This window comes from Anas acuta, chromosome 26 (assembly GCF_963932015.1).
Source record: "Anas acuta chromosome 26, bAnaAcu1.1, whole genome shotgun sequence".
NCBI classification, from domain to species: Eukaryota; Metazoa; Chordata; class Aves; order Anseriformes; family Anatidae; genus Anas; species Anas acuta.
Genome location: NC_089004.1, coordinates 1,502,501 through 1,520,351, shown reverse-complemented (window position 1 = coordinate 1,520,351; position 17,851 = coordinate 1,502,501). Strand labels below are relative to the sequence as shown.

The window sequence follows — 17,851 nt, the reverse complement described above, 5'->3', positions numbered from 1 at the left end:
CGTGTCCCGTTACCTGCCTGGAACTCCCTCCTCCCCCTCCCCCTCCACTCTCCCCCCGACCCCCCCGAGGCCTCCCTTGGGTCCTGGGGGCTTTGCACGCCCCCCCCCCGGAGCCGCACCGCCCCCCGGGACGCGGCTCGTCCCGCTGCCCAGGCACGTTTCGGGCCTCGGGGCGGGGGGGGGGGGGAAGAGGGGAGCTGAGAGCGAAGCTGGAAGCAATGACCCCGGGGGGGGAGGGGGGGGAGCGGTGAATTTTTCCCAAATCCCAGCCCGGTCTGGCCCAGCCCGGCTCCGGCAGGCCGGGCCGCGTTAAAGCGGGGCCACACCCCCGGCTCAGCCCCCGCTCCGCCGGTGACTGCTCCGCGCCCGCATCCCGGGAACTGACGGGGCTTTATTTTATGGAATTGGGAATTTTGTGGAATTCGGCACTGAAGAGATGTCTGAGGGGCGCGGGGGACGGCCGGGTGCGACACTGGTCCTTGTGCTCGGGAGAGAGGGGAACGAGGGATTGGGGCTCCTACCCGCAGCCCCAAATTCAGAGAGGAAATTGACGGGCGTTCCCCTTCTGCTTGGAGAGGGATGGGGATGGGATGGGATGGGATGGGATGGGATGGGATGGGATGGGATGGGATGGGATGGGATGGGGATGGGATGGGATGGGATGGGATGGGATGGGATGGGATGGGATGGGATGGGATGGGATGGGATGGGGATGGGATGGGGATGGGATGTTCCCATTTGGGAGCCCCCAGAACCCCCCAGAAGCCCCTCGGCCGCCGGGGCCCCCTGGAGCCCCCCTTAACCAGGCTCTAACCAGGGCCGGAGCCCGGCCGGGGCCCACGCGGGGAAGGTGTGAGGGGAAGCTGCGGATTTTGTGTTTTCGTGTGACTCAGTAAAGCTTCGGCAAGGGGCACGCCGGGGCCTGGGGACCGGGAGCCGCTTCCCCGGCGCTGGCCGGGAGCTCTGGGGGCGGCCACCCCCGCAGGAGCCCGACCCCCCGGAACATGCCTCGGGGGGGACAAACCTGGGGTGGACACCAGGAGACAGCCCACGGCCTAAAACCGGCTCTCCCCGTCCCTGCCTTCCTGCTTCCCATCCTCCTCCCCTTCCCATCCCACATCCCCCTTTTTCCCTTCTCCTTTCCCTTTTCCCTCTCCCTTTCCCTTATTCTCCCCTTATTCCTCTCCCTTAATCCCCTTTCCCTTCCTTCCCTTTGCCCCTTTCCCCTTCCCTGCCCACCCCTGCAGCAGAGCGCCGTGTGCCCTCCCCCCGCGCGTCCCTGTCGCCTTCCTCGTGCCGAGGCGCCCCCACACCCCCCCCCCCCCCATCCCCTAAAAGCTGCCCGGGACCCGGAGGGGGGGAGGGGGGCCACAAGTATGGGTGCGGGCAGGTGGGGGGGACACGCGTGGGGACATAGGTGCGAGAGAGAGGGAGTGTTTGGGGAGACGGGGGGGGGAGAAGCGGCTGGGGGGGTCAACCAGGCCCTGGGTAAAGAAAGAATTTGGGGGGAACTCTCGGGGGCGCAGCAGGTGCGGGGGGGAGCAGGGGGGTGCAGAGGGGGTGCAGGGGGGGCGTTGGGCACAGGTGCTTTGGGAGCACACGCAAGGGTGGGGACAGCCAGAGGTGAGCGTGTGGGGGGTGTCAGCCAGATGTGCGGGGGGGGCAGCCAGATGTGCGGGGGGGGCAGCCAGATGTGCGGGGGGAGCCAGATGAGCACAGGTGTATGAGGGGGGCACCGCGCAGCGCCGCCAGATGTGCGCTGGCAGCCCGGGGGGGGAGGGGAGCACCGATAATGGGGGAGGTCACCCTGAGGGGTGGGGGTCAGCCCCTGGGGGGCGTCAGCTCTGGAGGGGGGGCCACTATGGGGGGTGTCACTGCAGGAGGGGGTCAGTTTCGGGCAGGGGGTCACTATAGGGCAGGAGGGGTGCGCAGCCCCATGCGCCAGGCACCCCCGTACCCAAGGACCGGGAAAGGCGGCGGGGGGGGGGGGGGGGTATGGGGGGGGGCGGCACGGCTCGGTTCGGTGCGGGGGGGCTGGGGGGGGGAACGGGGGGGCGGGGCGGCGCTGACGTCACGCCGCGGCCCAGAGCGAGGCTGCCGGGAGCCGGCGGCCGAGGCGCGCCGCAGCCGCCCCGAGCGCACGCCCCGCGCCCCGCTCCGCTCCGCGCAACCCCCGCGCAGCGCAGCGCAGAGCAGAGCAGAGCCGGCAGCGCCCCGAGGCCGGGCAGGGGCGGCGCGGCATGCCGGCCTGAGCGCGGGGCGAGGGAGATCGATCCCCGGAGCGCGGAGTCTGAATTAATCCGGGCAGCAGGCGCGGGGAGGGGGGGGGCGGTGGAGGAGGAGGAGGAGGAGGAGGAGGAGGAGGAGGAGGAGGAGGAGGAGGAGGAGGAAGAGGAGGAGGAGGAGGAGGAGGAGGAGGAGGAGGCGGCGGCGGCGGCGGGGCTGGGGGAGGAAGGCAGCGAGCGAGCGGGCGAGGACAGCGGCAGAGCCCGGCGGCCACCATGGAGCTGGCGATGGAGAACCTGGGCAGCCTGCACGGCGTCCCGCACTCGCAGCCCGCCGAGCTGCTGAGCCCGGCGCACGGGCGGCAGGGCTCGCACCGCAACCTGGTGCCGCACGGCCGGCCCGCCATGGTGTCGGGCATGGCCTCCATCCTGGAGGGGGGCGACTACCGCGCCGAGCACAGCCTGGCCGCCCCGCTGCACCCCGCCATGAGCATGTCCTGCGAGTCGCCGTCCGGCATGAGCCTGAGCAGCACCTACACCACGCTGACCCCCCTGCAGCACCTGCCGCCCATCTCCACCGTGTCGGAGAAGTTCCACCACCCGCACCACCACCACCACCACCACCACCCGCACCAGCGCCTCGCCGGCAACGTGAGCGGCAGCTTCACCCTCATGCGCGACGAGCGGAGCCTCGCCTCCATGGGCAACCTCTACAGCCACTACCCCAAGGACATGCCGGCCATGGGGCAGCCCCTCTCGCCGCTCCCCAACGGGCTGGGCAGCCTGCACAACGCCCAGCAGCCGCTGGCTCCCTACGGCCCCGGCGGCCACTTGCCCAACGAGAAGATGCTCTCGCCCAACGGCTTCGACTCGCACGCCGCGATGCTGTCCCGGGGCGAGGAGCACCTGGCGCGGGGGCTGGCGGCCCCCAGCTCGGCCATGATGCCCCCGCTCAACGGGATGCACCCGCACGGCCACCCGCACGCCCAGCCCGGGGGCTCGCTCCTGGGCGAGCGGGAGCGCCAGGCCTCGGCCGCCGGCTCGCAGCCCGGAGCCTCCGGGCAGGTGGAGGAGATCAACACCAAGGAGGTGGCTCAGAGGATGAGGATCACGGCCGAGCTGAAGCGCTACAGCATCCCGCAGGCGATCTTCGCGCAGAGGATCTTGTGCCGCTCGCAAGGGACCCTCTCGGACCTGCTGCGGAACCCCAAGCCCTGGAGTAAGCTCAAGTCGGGCCGGGAGACTTTCCGGAGGATGTGGAAATGGTTGCAGGAGCCGGAATTTCAGAGGATGTCGGCGCTCAGGCTCGCAGGTAGGGCACGGCGGGGGGTGCGAGGGGACCGACACGCGTGGGGACCCTTCCCAGGAGCGCCCCGGGTAGCGGGGAGCCGGGTCGGGGCCGGGTCGGGGGTTACCGAGCCTTACGAAGACAAGGATGGAAATTCTCCTTAACGCAACCCCCCCGCCCCGGGCCTGCTCCTGACAGCGGGAAACGGGAGCTCGGAGGCGGCAGGAGCCGGGTGCTCACGGCACTGTCCCTCGGTGGGCTGCCTCTCCCCCTGGGGGTCGTTTCCCGTGCGGTCCCACCCGCTGCCCCGGCCCCGTTTTCCCCCCCGGAGAGCCACCGGTGGGGCCGCGTCGCGCTTGGCACCGCCGCTGGGTCCCCGCAGCCCCGGCTGCGCTGCGGGCAGGCTCCGGTCCCTCCTCCGTTACCGGGGGCTTGCACCGGGGAAGCCGTGCTGCTGCGGGGGAGGGGGATGGCGAAAATCAGGGGGAGACACCCGGGGCTGCGCTCCGCTCCCTGGGGCACCGCAAACGCTGCCCGCAGGAGAATCGCCCGGGGGAACCGGGAGCTGCCCCGGGGAGGCACCGCGGGTGCGGAGCGCACGGAGGCTCCGCGCCCCCCCCAGCCGGCGAGGCTCGTTCGGCCTCAGCCCGGCGCTGGGCCGAGGGACGTGCGTTTGCTGGGGAAGAAAAGAAAAAAAATTACACACATGCACAAAAAAATGCGTTTTCTGTGCGCTGGGGCTCGGAGGGGTCACGGTGTCGGTGCGCGGACGAAAGGGCAGGAGAGATAGAGGAGGTGTCAGAGCCCCCCCGCCACCCTCCCGCATCCCCTCTCCTCCGCACCGGCCCCGACAGAACCGCTCCAGGGCTCCGCGGGGCCAGGCGGGGGTGGCCGGGGGCTGCCACCACCCGGGGGAAAAATTGCGGAGATCGCAGCTCCCGGGGCGACCGGGCAGAGTCCGGCCCGCTGGGGGTTGCGCACGGCGAGGAGCCGGCCGTTATTTATGGAGGAGAGCAGCGTTCATATGTATTTAGTGTAATTCAGTTGCTCTTTAATTAGGGCAGGGTAGTGGCATCTTTTAGTTCCAGTCGATGCCCTATTGAAAAGCAGTTAATAGAATGCAAATTGTTCCTGGCTTTACAAGGTTCTGGTAAATAAAGATTTAAACACTGCCGCGATCGGCCGTTTAATGCCCCCGTTGTTCGGGCTAATTGAGCGGCGGGTGCCTGCCTCCTGGCTCGCCAAAATTTGAAATAATACCCGTGGTTGTGAGGGTGGGGATGAATCCCCGGCTCGGGGAGGCTGCGGGAGCTCCGTCCCCCTCGGCCCGGCCCGGTGCGGCGGAGGCCGGGGAGTCGGGTTCTGCCCCCGCTTCCATCGCTCCGCTCGTCCCCGAGCTGTCGGGGGAGATTTATTTTCCTTAAAATGGTTTTTAATTCCTTACGCCGCGTTTCCCTGCGTCCCAGCGGCGCTTTGCGCCGAGAGACGATATTTCCGGAAATAGAAAATCCAAATTTCGAAGGGACGGGGGTTTAATTCTCTGCTTTCTGCGAGGACGATCAAACACAACGCACCCCGCCAGGAACTCGCCTCTGCCAAACCCCGGCGACCCCGACTGGACCAGGCCGTGGCTCTCACCCCACCGGGCCGCCCCACGGAGGATCCGCCGGCCGGGCCTCCGCTCAGCCCCGGGCCTCCATGCGAACCCGGGCCTCCCCACACCCCCGGCCTCCCCGCGGCTCTCCCCGCTTTGTTCCCGGCTCCCGGCCCCGCTGCCGCCCCCGCTGGGGCCCGGTTTCGTTTCGTTCTCCCTCCCCCCCATAGCTCTCGCCCCCCGACGGGCGCTCCGGGACGCCGGGCGGAGGTTCGGGGTGCGCGGGGCTCCCCGGGCTGCCTTTGTCCCGCCGGGAAACGAGGCCGGGGGGGGGCCGCCGGGGGAGCGAGACCCCACGGCCGCCACCGACCCCGTTCCTCGACGGCGCGGCCGCGGCTCGGCCCCACGCCCACGGAAAAGGCGCTTATAGGGGAGGGGGCGCGCCGGGAGTCGGCGATCCCCCCCCAACCCGGCCGTCCTGGGGCCGCGGCTCGATCCTGCTCGCTTTTTTCCACCCCGCCGCTGCTGGAGGGGCCGTAGGGCCACGACTGCCACGCGGCGAGCAGCCTGGCAGGGGCCGGCCTCGTCCCCCCGTACAAACACAACGGAGGGGTTGGGGGGGGTCCAACCGGGGGGACCCGGGCCGTTCGCCGTGTTCAGAAGCCCACCCGGTGTTATTAGTCCGAGGCAGTAAATCGCGGATCGATAAACACGCCGGGCCCCTCGAAATGGCAATTGCTGCTTTTCTCCTCTTTCCACTCCAATTCCCCCTCTCGCCGCCCCGTGCGCAGATGAACCATTAATTATTCAGCCGGGGCCCGGGCAGAGCCGCAGCGGGGGTGGGGGGTGGGAGGTGAGGGGCTGCGGCCCCCAACGGCCCCGCATCCCTCCCTCCGGTGCCGGGGGGGGAATTGGCTCCGCTCCCCCCGGGGGGTCCCCAAAATAGGGGTGCCCCACGGGGAAGCATCTGGGCAGCAGCTGGCGGTGCCCGTCCCGTCCCCTCGGGCCATCCATCTCGGACACCCGCTGTCACCGCCGCATTGTGTCCCCGTGTGTGTCCCCCTCCCCGGTCCAGATGCAGCTCTGCAAACTTCGTGACCCCCCCTCCCCACACACACACCCCCGTGATCCTCGCGGGGCTTAGGAGGCCCCACGGCTCCGTGCAAGGAATTGGCTCCGTTCTCATGGGCTCAGCTGGGTCCCCGCGTGTCCGCGGAGGGCAGTGGGAGACCCCCCACCACTCGTCTCCGTGGGCACTCTCCCATCCTCTCATGCTGACAGCCGGTGGATGCCCTCCCACCCTGCGTGCCCGTGGGTGCCCTGTAGGAGCCCCCGCTCCTGCGCACCCGCGTGTGGCCACCCCGGCCCCGCCACGGGTTTATTCCTGCACGCAGGATTTGGGAATCCTCCCGTGGTTAGCACCTGGGAGAGCCAAGACCTCGTTGTGGCCTTTTAGCTTCGTGTCCATTTGTGCTAAACTCGGCCAGAAACCATCGGCCCGTGGTTTTCGCCTTGCCCCGCGGGCACGCAAGGAACACGCGTGAAATTCGGCCGCTCGCCCCAGGGCTTTGAGCCACGGCTGGGATTCGAGGCCGTCCGAGAGCAGCCGGGGTCCCCCGGCCCGGTGGCAGCGCGGTCCCGAGTGGGTCCCCGGCACGGCCCCTCTCGGCCCAAACGCCCCCGGTTTTGCTGCCCCGGGGGGGCCGGGACGGAGCCGCCGCTCGCTGCGGGCCGAGAGCTTCGCTGAGCGCTGCCCGGACGCGTTTTCGTTTTCGTCTTTTGCTTCTACGTTTCTTTCCCTCTCCCTTTGCCATTTTTAAAAATTTCTTGTCCCTTATATTTTTGTTTAATTTCCCTTTACTTTTTTTTTTTTGTTTACGTTTTGTTTTCGTTTTTCCATTTCTTCTAATTTTCGTTTTATATTTTTTCCTTTCCTTTCCTTTCCTTTCCTTTCCTTTCCTTTCCTTTCCTTTCCTTTCCTTTCCTTTCCTTTCCTTTCCTTTCCTTTCCTTTCCTTTCCTTTCCTTTCCTTTCCTTTCCTTTCCTTTCCTTTCCTTTCCTTTCCATTCCATTTCTTTTATTTTCTTTTTTTTTTGATTCCATTCTTTTTCTTCTTTTCTTTTCTTTTCTTTTCTTTTCTTTTCTTTTCTTTTCTTTTCTTTTCTTTTCTTTTCTTTTCTTTTCTTTTCTTTTCTTTTCTTTTCTTTTCTTCTTTTCTTTTCTTTTCTTTCTTTTTTTTGTTCCTACTTTCTCACCTGCTCTCCCCGACCGATTCTCCGTCACTACCCGACCGGGTGTCGCTATTCATAAAACCAAAAGCACCCCGACAAACGAAAACCCCGAAGGCATCAGCGCGGGACTGAGCCAAAGCAAAGGGCCACAAATGCCCGAGAGCTTTGGCAATGCCAGTAATTAATGCCGCTAATTAATACCTCCAGCTAGCACTCCGAATCGCCAGCACAAGGGACACGAACACGCTGCGGAAAACCTGAGGGAATAGGGGAACATCGGCCGAGTTTTGTTTCAATTTCAGCTTCATTCCAACGACTTCGGCCCAACCGCGGTGTCCCCACGGCAGCGGCCCCGGGCAGGGAGCGCGGAGCCCTCCCGGGGGTGCCTGTGAGAAGCCCCCCGGCAGCGGGGCGCCTCCGCGGCACCGGAGCGATTTGTTTCGCTGCTGTAAACCAGGGGAAAACGGCTGTGAAGGGCTGCAAGCGGGGCCGCTCCTCACCTTCCAGCCCCGGCAAGGGGCCGAACACCCGGTTATAAAAAAAAAAGAAAGAAGAAAAAAGAAGGAGAAGAAGAAGAAAAAGAAGAAGAGGAAGAAAAAGACGAAAAAGAAGAAAAAGACGAAAAAGAAGAAAAAAAAGAAAGAAAAAAAGAAAGAAAAAAAAAGAAAGAAAAAAAAGAAAGAAAAAAGAGATGGAGAAGGATAAGAAAAATAAGAAGTAGAAGAAGAAAAAGGAGAAGAAGAAGAAGAAGAAGAAGAAGAAGAAGAAGAAGAAGAAAAGAAAGACGAAGAAAAAGAAGGAGGAGGAGGAGGAGAAAGAGACGACGACGACGACGACGACGAAGAAGAAGAAGAAGAAGAAGAAGAAGAAGAAGAAGAAGAAGAAGAAGAAGAAGAAGAAGAAGAAGAAGAAGAAGAAGAAGAAGAAATAGGAAGAAAAAAGAAAAGGAGAAAGAAAAAGAAAAAGGAAAAGGAAAAGGAAAAGAAAAAGAAAAAGAAAAAAAAAAAAAAAGAAATGAAAGAGGAAAAGAAAACGACAGGAAAATAAAAGAAAGTAAGAAGGGGAAGAAATCCATTTCCCCCAGGGCACCCCTCTTTTAGCGTTATTTATTCTTATTTTCACTTGGGAGTTCAGGCGCTAATATCAGCACCTTCCCTCCGCCGGCGCGGAGCCGCCCACGGGGACCAGCCGGGACCCGGCGCCTCCAGCTCCGCGGGGGCGGCCGCTGCGCGCCCCGCACCACCCCGCACCGCCCCGCAGCGCGCCCCGCATCCCGCCCCGCACCGCCCCGCACGGCGCCGCTCCGCACCGCGCCCCGCACCGCGCCGCCTCCCTTATCAGCGCGCCGGGGCCGCCTCGCTCCGCCCGCAGCTATTTTTCTGTTTGCTCCTAATCTGCGCGTCAGAAGGGGCCAATAAACCTCCCGTCGGTTAAATATTAAATCTGCCTTCTCCCCCCCTTCCCCACGAGGAAATGGGCTCCCCGCTCCGCCGGGGGCAGCTGCGCACCCCAACCCCCGGACCACCCCTCCCCGGCACCACCCCGCACCCCAACCCCAAAACCCCTCGGCCCCGCCGGGTTCCTCTCGGCCCTGCCCTGGGGAGGGGCCCAAAGCCGAGCCCCAGCCCGCGGCTTTGCGTGCAGCCACCTCTCGGCTGTCATTTTTTTGGGGGTGTCCATTTGGGGTGGATTTTTTTTTTTTTTTTCTGGGCGTAGGACGTGGGGGCGATTTTTTTTCCCTCTGTCCTGTCAATCGCCACTGAAACCATAAGGGAGAGATAACAGAGAAGAGAAAACTCTCGCAGTGACCTTTGAATCAATTTGAAAAACCTCATTTAACTGATAAGTCTTGAAAGGCCCAGAACTAATTTGAAAATACATCTATTAAAATCTCATTGCCGCTGCCTGAGAGCTGCTGGGCAGGGTGTGCGAGGCAGACTTCCTGGGGTCGGGGGAGCCGGGAGAGCAGGTTTAAACCCTGGTCAACAAAGAGATTGCAGAGCTGCCTGCAAAATGATGGGGCTTAAACCAGGAGAGAAAATAAGAATATTAAAAGAGAATTCATCTTTCTTCCCCTGCTGCTGGGGAAAGGGGAGATTTACAGCATTTTCCTGCCATAACCAGGCGCAGAGTCTGGGATTGCAGACAGAATATTGGATTTTTTTTTTTTCCTCCAGAAAACAAATCCAATATTTTCTCATTCTGCTCAGTTGCAGGGCCGGGCAGCTTGTGCCGTGGAGAGGGGAGCCGTCGCCTCCGGAGAGGCTGGGGCCACCGCGGGGGCTCTGCCACACACCCACCCTGGGGGCTTCTGTGCGGGTTCCTGAGCAAATACCAAAATGGGGACAAAACGTGGGTCTGGGGCTTGTGGGACCTGGATGGGCCTGAGCAGCGGCAGATTTCTGGGCTGCTCAGTCCCTGAGCTGCCAGGGTGGGAATCCCTCGAGCCACCGCGCTGCTCCCAGGCTTGGATGCTGCAAATCAAGCAGCTGAAGTTGCAGGCGGTTCGCCATCTCTGCTTGTTTTTTAAGCACCTGGTGAACAAAGCGGAGGAAGGGGAGGGATGGCTGGAGATGGGAGAAGACCAGCAGCAGGGCCCAGGCTCCCTACTCCTGCTTTGGGATCGTCCCAGTCCCCTTTGCACATACTGGGCACAGCGCCTTGCCTCTGCCAGCAACCTTGCAGCAACACCTGGGTGTACAGGAACCAAAAATCCTGCATGTACAGGAACCAGAAATCCTGCACAGGACACTCCCCGTTCCTGGGCACTTGAACCTCCCCACACAAAGTCTTTGCACATCACCAGTGAGGCTGTTGCCTTGCGATGCGAACAAAAAATTAAGAGGAAATTTTAAAAATCCAACCAAAAGGGCTGAGGCTTTCCAGATCCCCACAAATTCGGGACACAACCTGTCCCTCCCATCCAGACTTTGGGGTGCAGTTTTGGGGTTGGCCGTGTTTCCCACAGGTGCCACAGCAGAAGCACCCCAGCCGGGTGCAGTATTTAGGGGAGAAGTTTCCCACCATGCTGCCTAATTCCCTGAGGATTTTCAGCATGCAGCCCTCCACCCTGGAGCGCTGCAGAAGGCTTTGATCCATCCTAGCCCCAGCTCCACGCGCGCAAACGGTTCAGCCTCAGCTCCCTTTTTGGAGCTGAGCTGCCACGAGCGAGGTATGAGCCCGTGGCTCAGCATCGAAATAAGGATGTTTGAATTCCGATCAATCCAGGATGTGCTTTTGGCTGTTGCCTTCTACCTGCACAGCATGAAAGGCAGCGGAGAGGGGCTGGGGTCAGCCTCTGCCTTCAAACACTGCTCAAAAAGGGAGCAAAAAAAAAAATCTCCTCCGGACCATCTGTCCGCAGCTGAAAGCAAAGCTGGGTGGGCGCAATCGGCAAATGGGCGATAGGCGAGCGGTGCAGGGCTGCAGCGGGGCGGCCGGGGAGCAGCGAGCCGGCGGCACGTTTCAGCCGCCGCCACCTGCGAGTGAATTTATTAATGGCTCCTCCGCGCAGGACTGTGGCAATCGAGTGGCAAGATTTGCTGATTAAACGGAAATTCAAAATCTCGTTAATACCTCAAATGATATAGATCATCTTCAGCAAGATTTAAACCCAGGAAGGGGCGGACAGGCAAAATGGATGATGGATTTTAGAACATTTTGGGGGTTGTTAAGGAATAGCGAAACAAAAAGCAACCTGGATTGTCTTGTGTTGAAAGGAGGGGACACTGAATGTTTTAAAAAGATAGGGCTCCCACCAAAATAAAGTCTTTTTTTTTTTTTAAAAAAAAAAAGTATTAAAAAAACATGCACATTTACACAGACATGGTTAGGATTTCGGGAATTATATTGTTATCTATCTTAAGTTATATGTTCGGTTAGGGGTATGCACTACAGCTCTTTTAAGCACTGGTGGCTTTTGGAGTGCAAGAGAGGTTCAGAAATCATTTAAATTTTAAAATCATTTTAATCATTCAGTGCAGTTCACTGCATTTTGCAGGCAGCAAAATTAAGGCCCACAGTGTTTTGCTTGGCTCCTGTCAAGCAGCTGCAATGGGGCTGGCGATGCTGCACCGCAAGAGCACGTACAGTGACCTCCGTCCATTGTCAGCTGCGACGGGCGAGACATGGGCAGGGATGCTGCAGGGATGCTTCTGTTCCCCTTCCCTGGCGGGTACCACTTTTTGTCCCATTATTTGGGGATCAGTGCTTGTCCTTTCCTTCACCTTCTTGTCCCCGGGTTTAGCTTAAAAGCTCTGCCCTGCAGGACCGTGCTGCCCTGACCAAACTGTGCCCTTATTTCCTCCAGCGTCTCTTGTGTAGAATACGGTGTCCCTGTGAATTTGGGGTGGGGAGCAATTCCTGACCTTGGGGAAGCAGGGGTGCCCCACTGATCCCTGCTCAGGAGCCTAAGGAGCAGCTCGAGCCTTTAGAAAGCACAAAGAGAGACCTGGACCCGTCATCCTGGCTTTGCTCTGAACCTCTGTGGTCATCACTCTTTATTTTCTCCACCCAAGTCTGAGGCAAACACACATGTACAGAAATCACCAAGACCCCAACCCTTTGGGGTCTTTGTGTCCCCTGGGGCTCAGCACAGTCCCATAGAAGATGGAGACAGAAAATCCCCACGCAGGAGGAACCAGCGCTGGCTGTGCGAGGGGCCTCGCTGGGCCCTGCCGTGGGTTCCTTGCTTGCAGACAGGCAAGAAAAAACATGACTGACAAAATATTGGGGGAGGAGGGAAGGAAGGAAAAGCAAATTGCAACCTCTTCTGTTGCTTATGGCACGGGCAGGGCTAACCCTCTCTTGCTATGGGTGCTCCAAATGCAGCACTGCCACGGGAGCACGGAGAGCAGGGGCTGGGAGAAGCGGCTGCTCGGCCCCATCCAGGCAGGAGAACTGAGGTCTCCTGGTATGGGTGTCAGCACAGGGAGCCGTAAAATCTGGGGCCAGCAGGCTCAGCTTCGGTCCCTGTGCCCCACATGCGGTGCCACAATATGACCGAAGGGACGTGAGGGGTGGCTTTGCCATGGGTTGGCTCTTCAAGCATCCACACTTCCCACCCGGCTCACCCCGTGCCTCAGTTTCCTCTCATGTACAGTGGGGATGACAACACTTCCACAGAGTATATCAAGTAAGCGGTGCCGGGTTACTAAAGCCGATGAACTCTGCGATGTTTTGTAAAAGGCCAGGTCTTTAAGCAGGAAGATTAGCTCCAGAGAGCGATGCCCCTTTGCGGGAAGTCATGCTACCCGTGGCTGATAAAGAGCAGGTAATGAGCAAACTCTCTCCATTAGGGATAAAATTGCAAATGTATTCGGAGCTGCTGACGGGTGATGGTATCAGGGGCTGACAGAGATATCAACGCGTCTGCCTCTGCAGCCGGCAAAGGCTGCTGCCATTGCAGAGCTTTGAAGAGCACGAGCGACAGCGGCATGCAGCCTGTCCTGGGGATGGGGACAGTGTGCCGCGCCAGCCCACTGCCCACGGGCACACGTCTTGGCCACGCTGGTGACATGCATAATTTTTGCAGAAATCTGCCCGTACTCTTTATTTTGTACCATCTGTTATTTGGCCTGCACACAACATCTGCACAGAGAAATTACAGCCCTTGGTGTTCGGATTCAGGATGGATCTCCATGGGGTTTGGTGTGCTGGTTGTTGGTGGACGGAGCAGTGGGATCAAGGGCAGCATCAGACCCAGTCTGGCTCTAAAAAGTGGTGGAGTTGGTGCTGTGGGAGTTTCTGCTTCCATAGCCTCTGGGGTGGAGGGGTCCCCACCCAACCATTCCCCAAACTGCAAGGAGAAGGAGCAGGACGTTTGGCGTCGTGCTGCTTTTCTTCCGAGTTACCCTCTCACATAGGCAGAGTGATTCAAGATTTCAATAAAAGGCCTCTGAAAATAGATCCATGGATCAATGCCTGTCTGAGAACTTTAGTTCTTTTGGGTGGGTGGGTGACAAATCTCATGTGTTTGGTGACATTTCTGATGTGAAAAAAAAAAAAAAAAAAAAAAAAAAAAAAAAAAAAAAGTGTCCACTGAGTTCTCCCATGGCTGCAATGCTCCAGCTCAGTGAAACCCAGGTGCCTCCACCAATTGTGGTCTGGATTCTGCTCCAGACACCCACAATATCCCAACCCAAAGACAAATGCATCAACTCCAATGTTTTACTGGAACTCCAGGAAAATTTGTCTCTCCAAACACAGAGGTTTGCCAACATTGATGTTTGTGGGAGAGCTCCGTACAAGCATCGGTACCGATGTGCAAGGCAGCCAGGAGTGTGTCTGTGCCTGATTTGGGGCATTTTAGTAGCTTTCCGTCAGGTGTTTATGCTTAGGGGCTTGCTTGTATCACATCTGCCTTGCAGCTGGTCAAGATTTTGGATGGTTCACAAATGGGGCAAAAAATGCCAAGTCAAAAAATGCCAATGTATGCTGTTCTCATCAGATTGCTTGCACATAAAGAGAAAAAAAGAGAAATTGAAAAAAGTCACCCAAAATCAGTACTCTCATTCAGAATAATGCTGATGTCAAAATATCTTTCTTTAGCCTAAGAAAATTTGAATGTGTCTCCGAAACTGAAACAACCTTTTCCACCCCAAACCAATCATTCCAGCAATGCAGCTGGCTTCAAGGCTTTAAGAAATAAATGGGTGATTCTTTTTCTTTCTTTTATTTTCTTTTTGGAGCCACCCCCAAATGAGGGGTGATGTGGGTGTGTGGGCAGGAAGGATGAGCGCTGTGCCCATGTGTGCGTGTACCCATACAAGACAGTTACTCGCAGATGGTGATTTCTTTGGGCTGGATGTTTTTCTGCATGCTTAGGACCAGAGCCGGGGCCATTTCCAGCACGCAGGATCTTTTTGAGTTGTGTTTTCCATAGGGGCTTGTGCGTTCTCTTTGGAGATGTCTTTATCTCACGCTGGTGCCTCTGGCCGTGCCAAGCATCAGCAACCGTCTGGGGGATCCAGTGGAATCTAGTGTCCGTGCTGGGGCAACTGGGGGGGCAGGATCTGGCCCCAGCTACCACCCCCCTCTGCAGGAACCCCAGCTGTTATTTAAACTGCCTCTGTAAAAAATTGAAGAAAGGGCAGGAGGGAGAACGTGGTGGAAAACCAGTGAAAACAAAGAGCAGAAAACTGCCGGGCTGCATGCAGCTGAGCCTTCAGTAAAGCTGCAACACCCACCAGTGATTGCTCTCCTTTCAGTCCTTTTTCTCTTCTTTTTCCTTTTATTCCTTTCCCTATTCCTTTCCCTATTCCTTTCCTATTCCTTTCCTTTCCTTTCCTTTCCTTTCCTTTCCTTTCCTTTCCTTTCCTTTCCTTTCCTTTCCTTTCCTTTCCTTTCCTTTCCTTTCCTTTCCTTTCCTTTCCTTTCCTTTCTTTCCTTTCCTTTCCTTTCCTTTCCTTTCCTTTCTTTCCTTTCCTTTCCTTTCCTTTCCTTTCCTTTCCTTTCCTTTCCCATCCTGTCCTCCCCCTGACTTTTTTTTTTTTTTTCTCCTTTTCTTCCCCTTTCTTCCATTTTTTTCCCCTTTCTTTCCCTTTCTTCCTTGGAACATTTTTCCCCAAACAGAACCTTTTCCAGAACACAACTACACTTACCCAAGGAGATAACCTCTGACCAGACCACAGACATCCAGCCACACTCCCCCTGCCATGGCGCTGTGTCCCCAGCTCTGGGGGGTGTCCCTGGCCTGGCAGGGCCACTCCTGCACCCACAGACCTCCCAAAGACCCCCCAAACCCCTTCGTGCCACGTTCCTCCTTGCACCCCCCAGGGCCAGCACCCAGCCAGGCACGTCGCCATCAAACTGATGTGCCAGCAATATCCGACGCGGAGTTAAAGCCACTCGTGGGAGTTTCAATAAAATCGACCGGGCAGGATCAATGCTCTGCACCAGCTCCTCCCGGCCTCCCCGGCACACGGCGCGGGGCCGGAAAACATCCAGGGCTGTGAAATGCGGGAGGGGGCCGGGCAGGGACCTGATTACAAATCCATCCCATGCTTGCCATGATTAATTGCTTCGTTACCAGAAGCAGCAGCTCCACGCGGGGGTCATCTTTAAAGGCAACAGCGGGGCGGAAGTTTCCTTCCGTGCTCCCGATCCCAGCGAGGGGAGGTGGGAGCCCCCTGACCACCTCAGCCGGGCCGAGGGCGAGCCCTCAGCACTCTCTGGGGCCATGTTCAGCGCTGTCCCCCCCCACTGGCTCCGTTGGTTGTTGGGGCCAGCGCCTCCCCAGCCATTCGGGAGCCACCTCCTGAGGCCGGGGAGGGGTCCCTGAGCCCCCCCAGCTCATGAGCACAGGGCGATGCTGAGCCACACGCCTCTAGGCATGGCGAGGGCAGGATGCGGCCCTGCTGGGCGCGTTGGGTCTCCATTTAGGGGACGGGCTGAGCGGCTGTGGGGCAGTGGGGTGGTGGATGAAGTGACATCGGGGCAGCAATGGCGAATGTGTAGAGTGACTTTGGGACAGCTGTGGGGCAGTGTATGCAGTGTGTGCAGTGACACTGGGGCTGCTGTGGGGCAGTCTATGCCGTGTACACAGTGACTTTGAGGCAGCCACAGGGCAGCCATGGGCCTGGTGCAGGCTCTCGCCCCACAGAGCCGCCCCGCCACCTGCTGCCCTTCCAGCGCCTCCCGGGGCTCTGTGAGCCCTTCCCCCCCCCCCTGAGATACGAATGGACCGCCCCAGCCCCGTGCACCAGGGGCGGTGGGAGCGGGCCCATCGCGCCGAGCAGGGGGGGGACTCGGGACGCCCCAGCCCCTCGGCGGCAGGGGGCGGCCGCCACGCGCCATTGGGCAGCGGCAGGGGGCGTGCCCACCCGTGGCCCCGCCCCTCGGCGGGAGTGCCGCTGTCCGTCGCGGGGGGGCGCCAGCGCGGCGGGGACGGCCCATGGCGGCTGCGGCGGGGGGGGACGGGCGGCGAGGGGCGGAACGAACCATTCCCTGCTGAGGGGGAGGGCGCGAGGCGCACCGGGCGGCTCCAAGGCCCCAAAATGGCGGCGGGGCCCCGCGGCGGGGCGGGACCCGGGCTTCGACGGCGGCCGGGGCCTGGGGGGCCCTGCCCCGGCCCGGCTGTGCCCGGCGCCCCCAGCCCCGGCGGAGTAAAGCCCCGGTGCCCAGGCCTGAGGGCCGCAGGCTCTGTGGTTGCACAGTGCCGCAGAAAAGCGGCCACCATTGGAGAGCTGCCTCAGCCGAGCGCTGCAGGAGCTTCCCACCCAGTACACCCGCTGGGGTCAGTCAGGAAATGCAGAAAACACAAGGAAATGCAGGAAATACAAGGAAATGCACAAACGCATATTTCAATTTCCCCCTTCTCCTCTCTCCCACGAGGCGAGGAGCTGCCCTGCTGGCGGTGATGCCGGTGTCACCCAGCCTGACCACAGCACCTCATTAGCGCTAATTTGTGCCGTCATGCTAAGTGGCGGGGAGCGGGGAGCAGGGACGGGGGCACGGAGCGTGGCCGGGCTGCCACCAGGCACCCTGACCCGGCCCTGCCCGCTCCCCGTCACACAGCGGAGTGAAAAGCACAACGGAGGTGCTGTTGGCAGCCAAACCCGGTTTTCTAGGCAGCTAAAAGTCGTCTCTTCCTGTGCCCAGGAAAGGGGTCAGACACAGCCCAGGGCTGGCAGGGCCGGAGGAGGTTGTGTGGAACGGTCAAGAATAAAACACAGCAAACACTGCGGGATGGTGCCAAACGCACCTGGAGCCGCCGCGGCTTGTTGTTCGTGTCCCCTCACACGTGCTCAGACCAAACTCGTTAGCTCCAGGATTGGAAAAGCTGAAAATTCCCTGTCACTGAAATACAGACAGTGCTTAGAAAGTACAGGAGAGTCAAAAGGAGGTGTTTCACAGCGCTGGCATTGCCGCTTTGCTCGCTGTGGATCAGGAGGAGCTGCGTGTTGGTGCGACGTGGCTGTGCGGTCTCCACCAGCCTCTGCAGCTCCCAGCCCAAGTGAAGGGCTGAGGATTTGTTCCTTTGCTTCCAGTCCCTTCCCTCCGACTGCCAGCCAGCATGGCTCTAAAAGCTGTTGGGGACTCAGCTGGGGACACCAGTGCAGGCGGCTGGTGATGCCTCACAGCACCGTGCATCTCTATTGGAGCCGCTTGTTGGCACGAGTTGCCAAAATCCTTCGCAAGGGAAGGGAAATACACCCAGCAACGCACACGCGAGTGCTTCATCTCATCTCATCTCCTAATCCGCAGCGTTCAGAGGAAGATTTAATTTGCTGGGCTCGAAGAAGCGCTCACCCTGCAGCATGCTGGCTGCATACCAATGACCAGGGGCTCTCCCCAGCTGCGGGAATCATCCTCCGGCAGCTCCTGGGGACACCCAGGGGGAAGCCAAAGCCTGAGGGGCTGCAGAAGGGCAGCACACAGGAGGCTCTGCACCAGTGTGCTTAACACTGAAAAAGATTGAATTTCCGCTGGGGAAGCCTATTTGTGACAAATCTCCTTGGGCTTCTTTCCTACACCATAAAGAAAAGTCAAACAAACCTCTTGCAGTTACTAA

The 17,851-nt window shown here is 59.7% G+C and overlaps 1 protein-coding gene across 2 annotated transcripts in view; it reads left to right on the top strand.

Moving 5' to 3' along the window:
- Positions 1-2,359: 2,359 nt before the first annotated feature.
- ONECUT3 (one cut homeobox 3) overlaps positions 2,360-17,851 on the top strand; it is a 29,483-nt gene continuing 13,991 nt past the window's right edge. Inside the window, exon 1 of one of the 2 annotated variants that reach the window (XM_068661515.1) lies at positions 2,360-3,537. In XM_068661515.1, coding sequence (XP_068517616.1) covers positions 2,502-3,537 — 1,036 coding nt within the window. In that variant the 5' untranslated portion in view covers positions 2,360-2,501. The remainder of the gene's footprint in view (positions 3,538-17,851) is intronic. The other variant, XR_011090030.1, reaches the window with a different exon arrangement.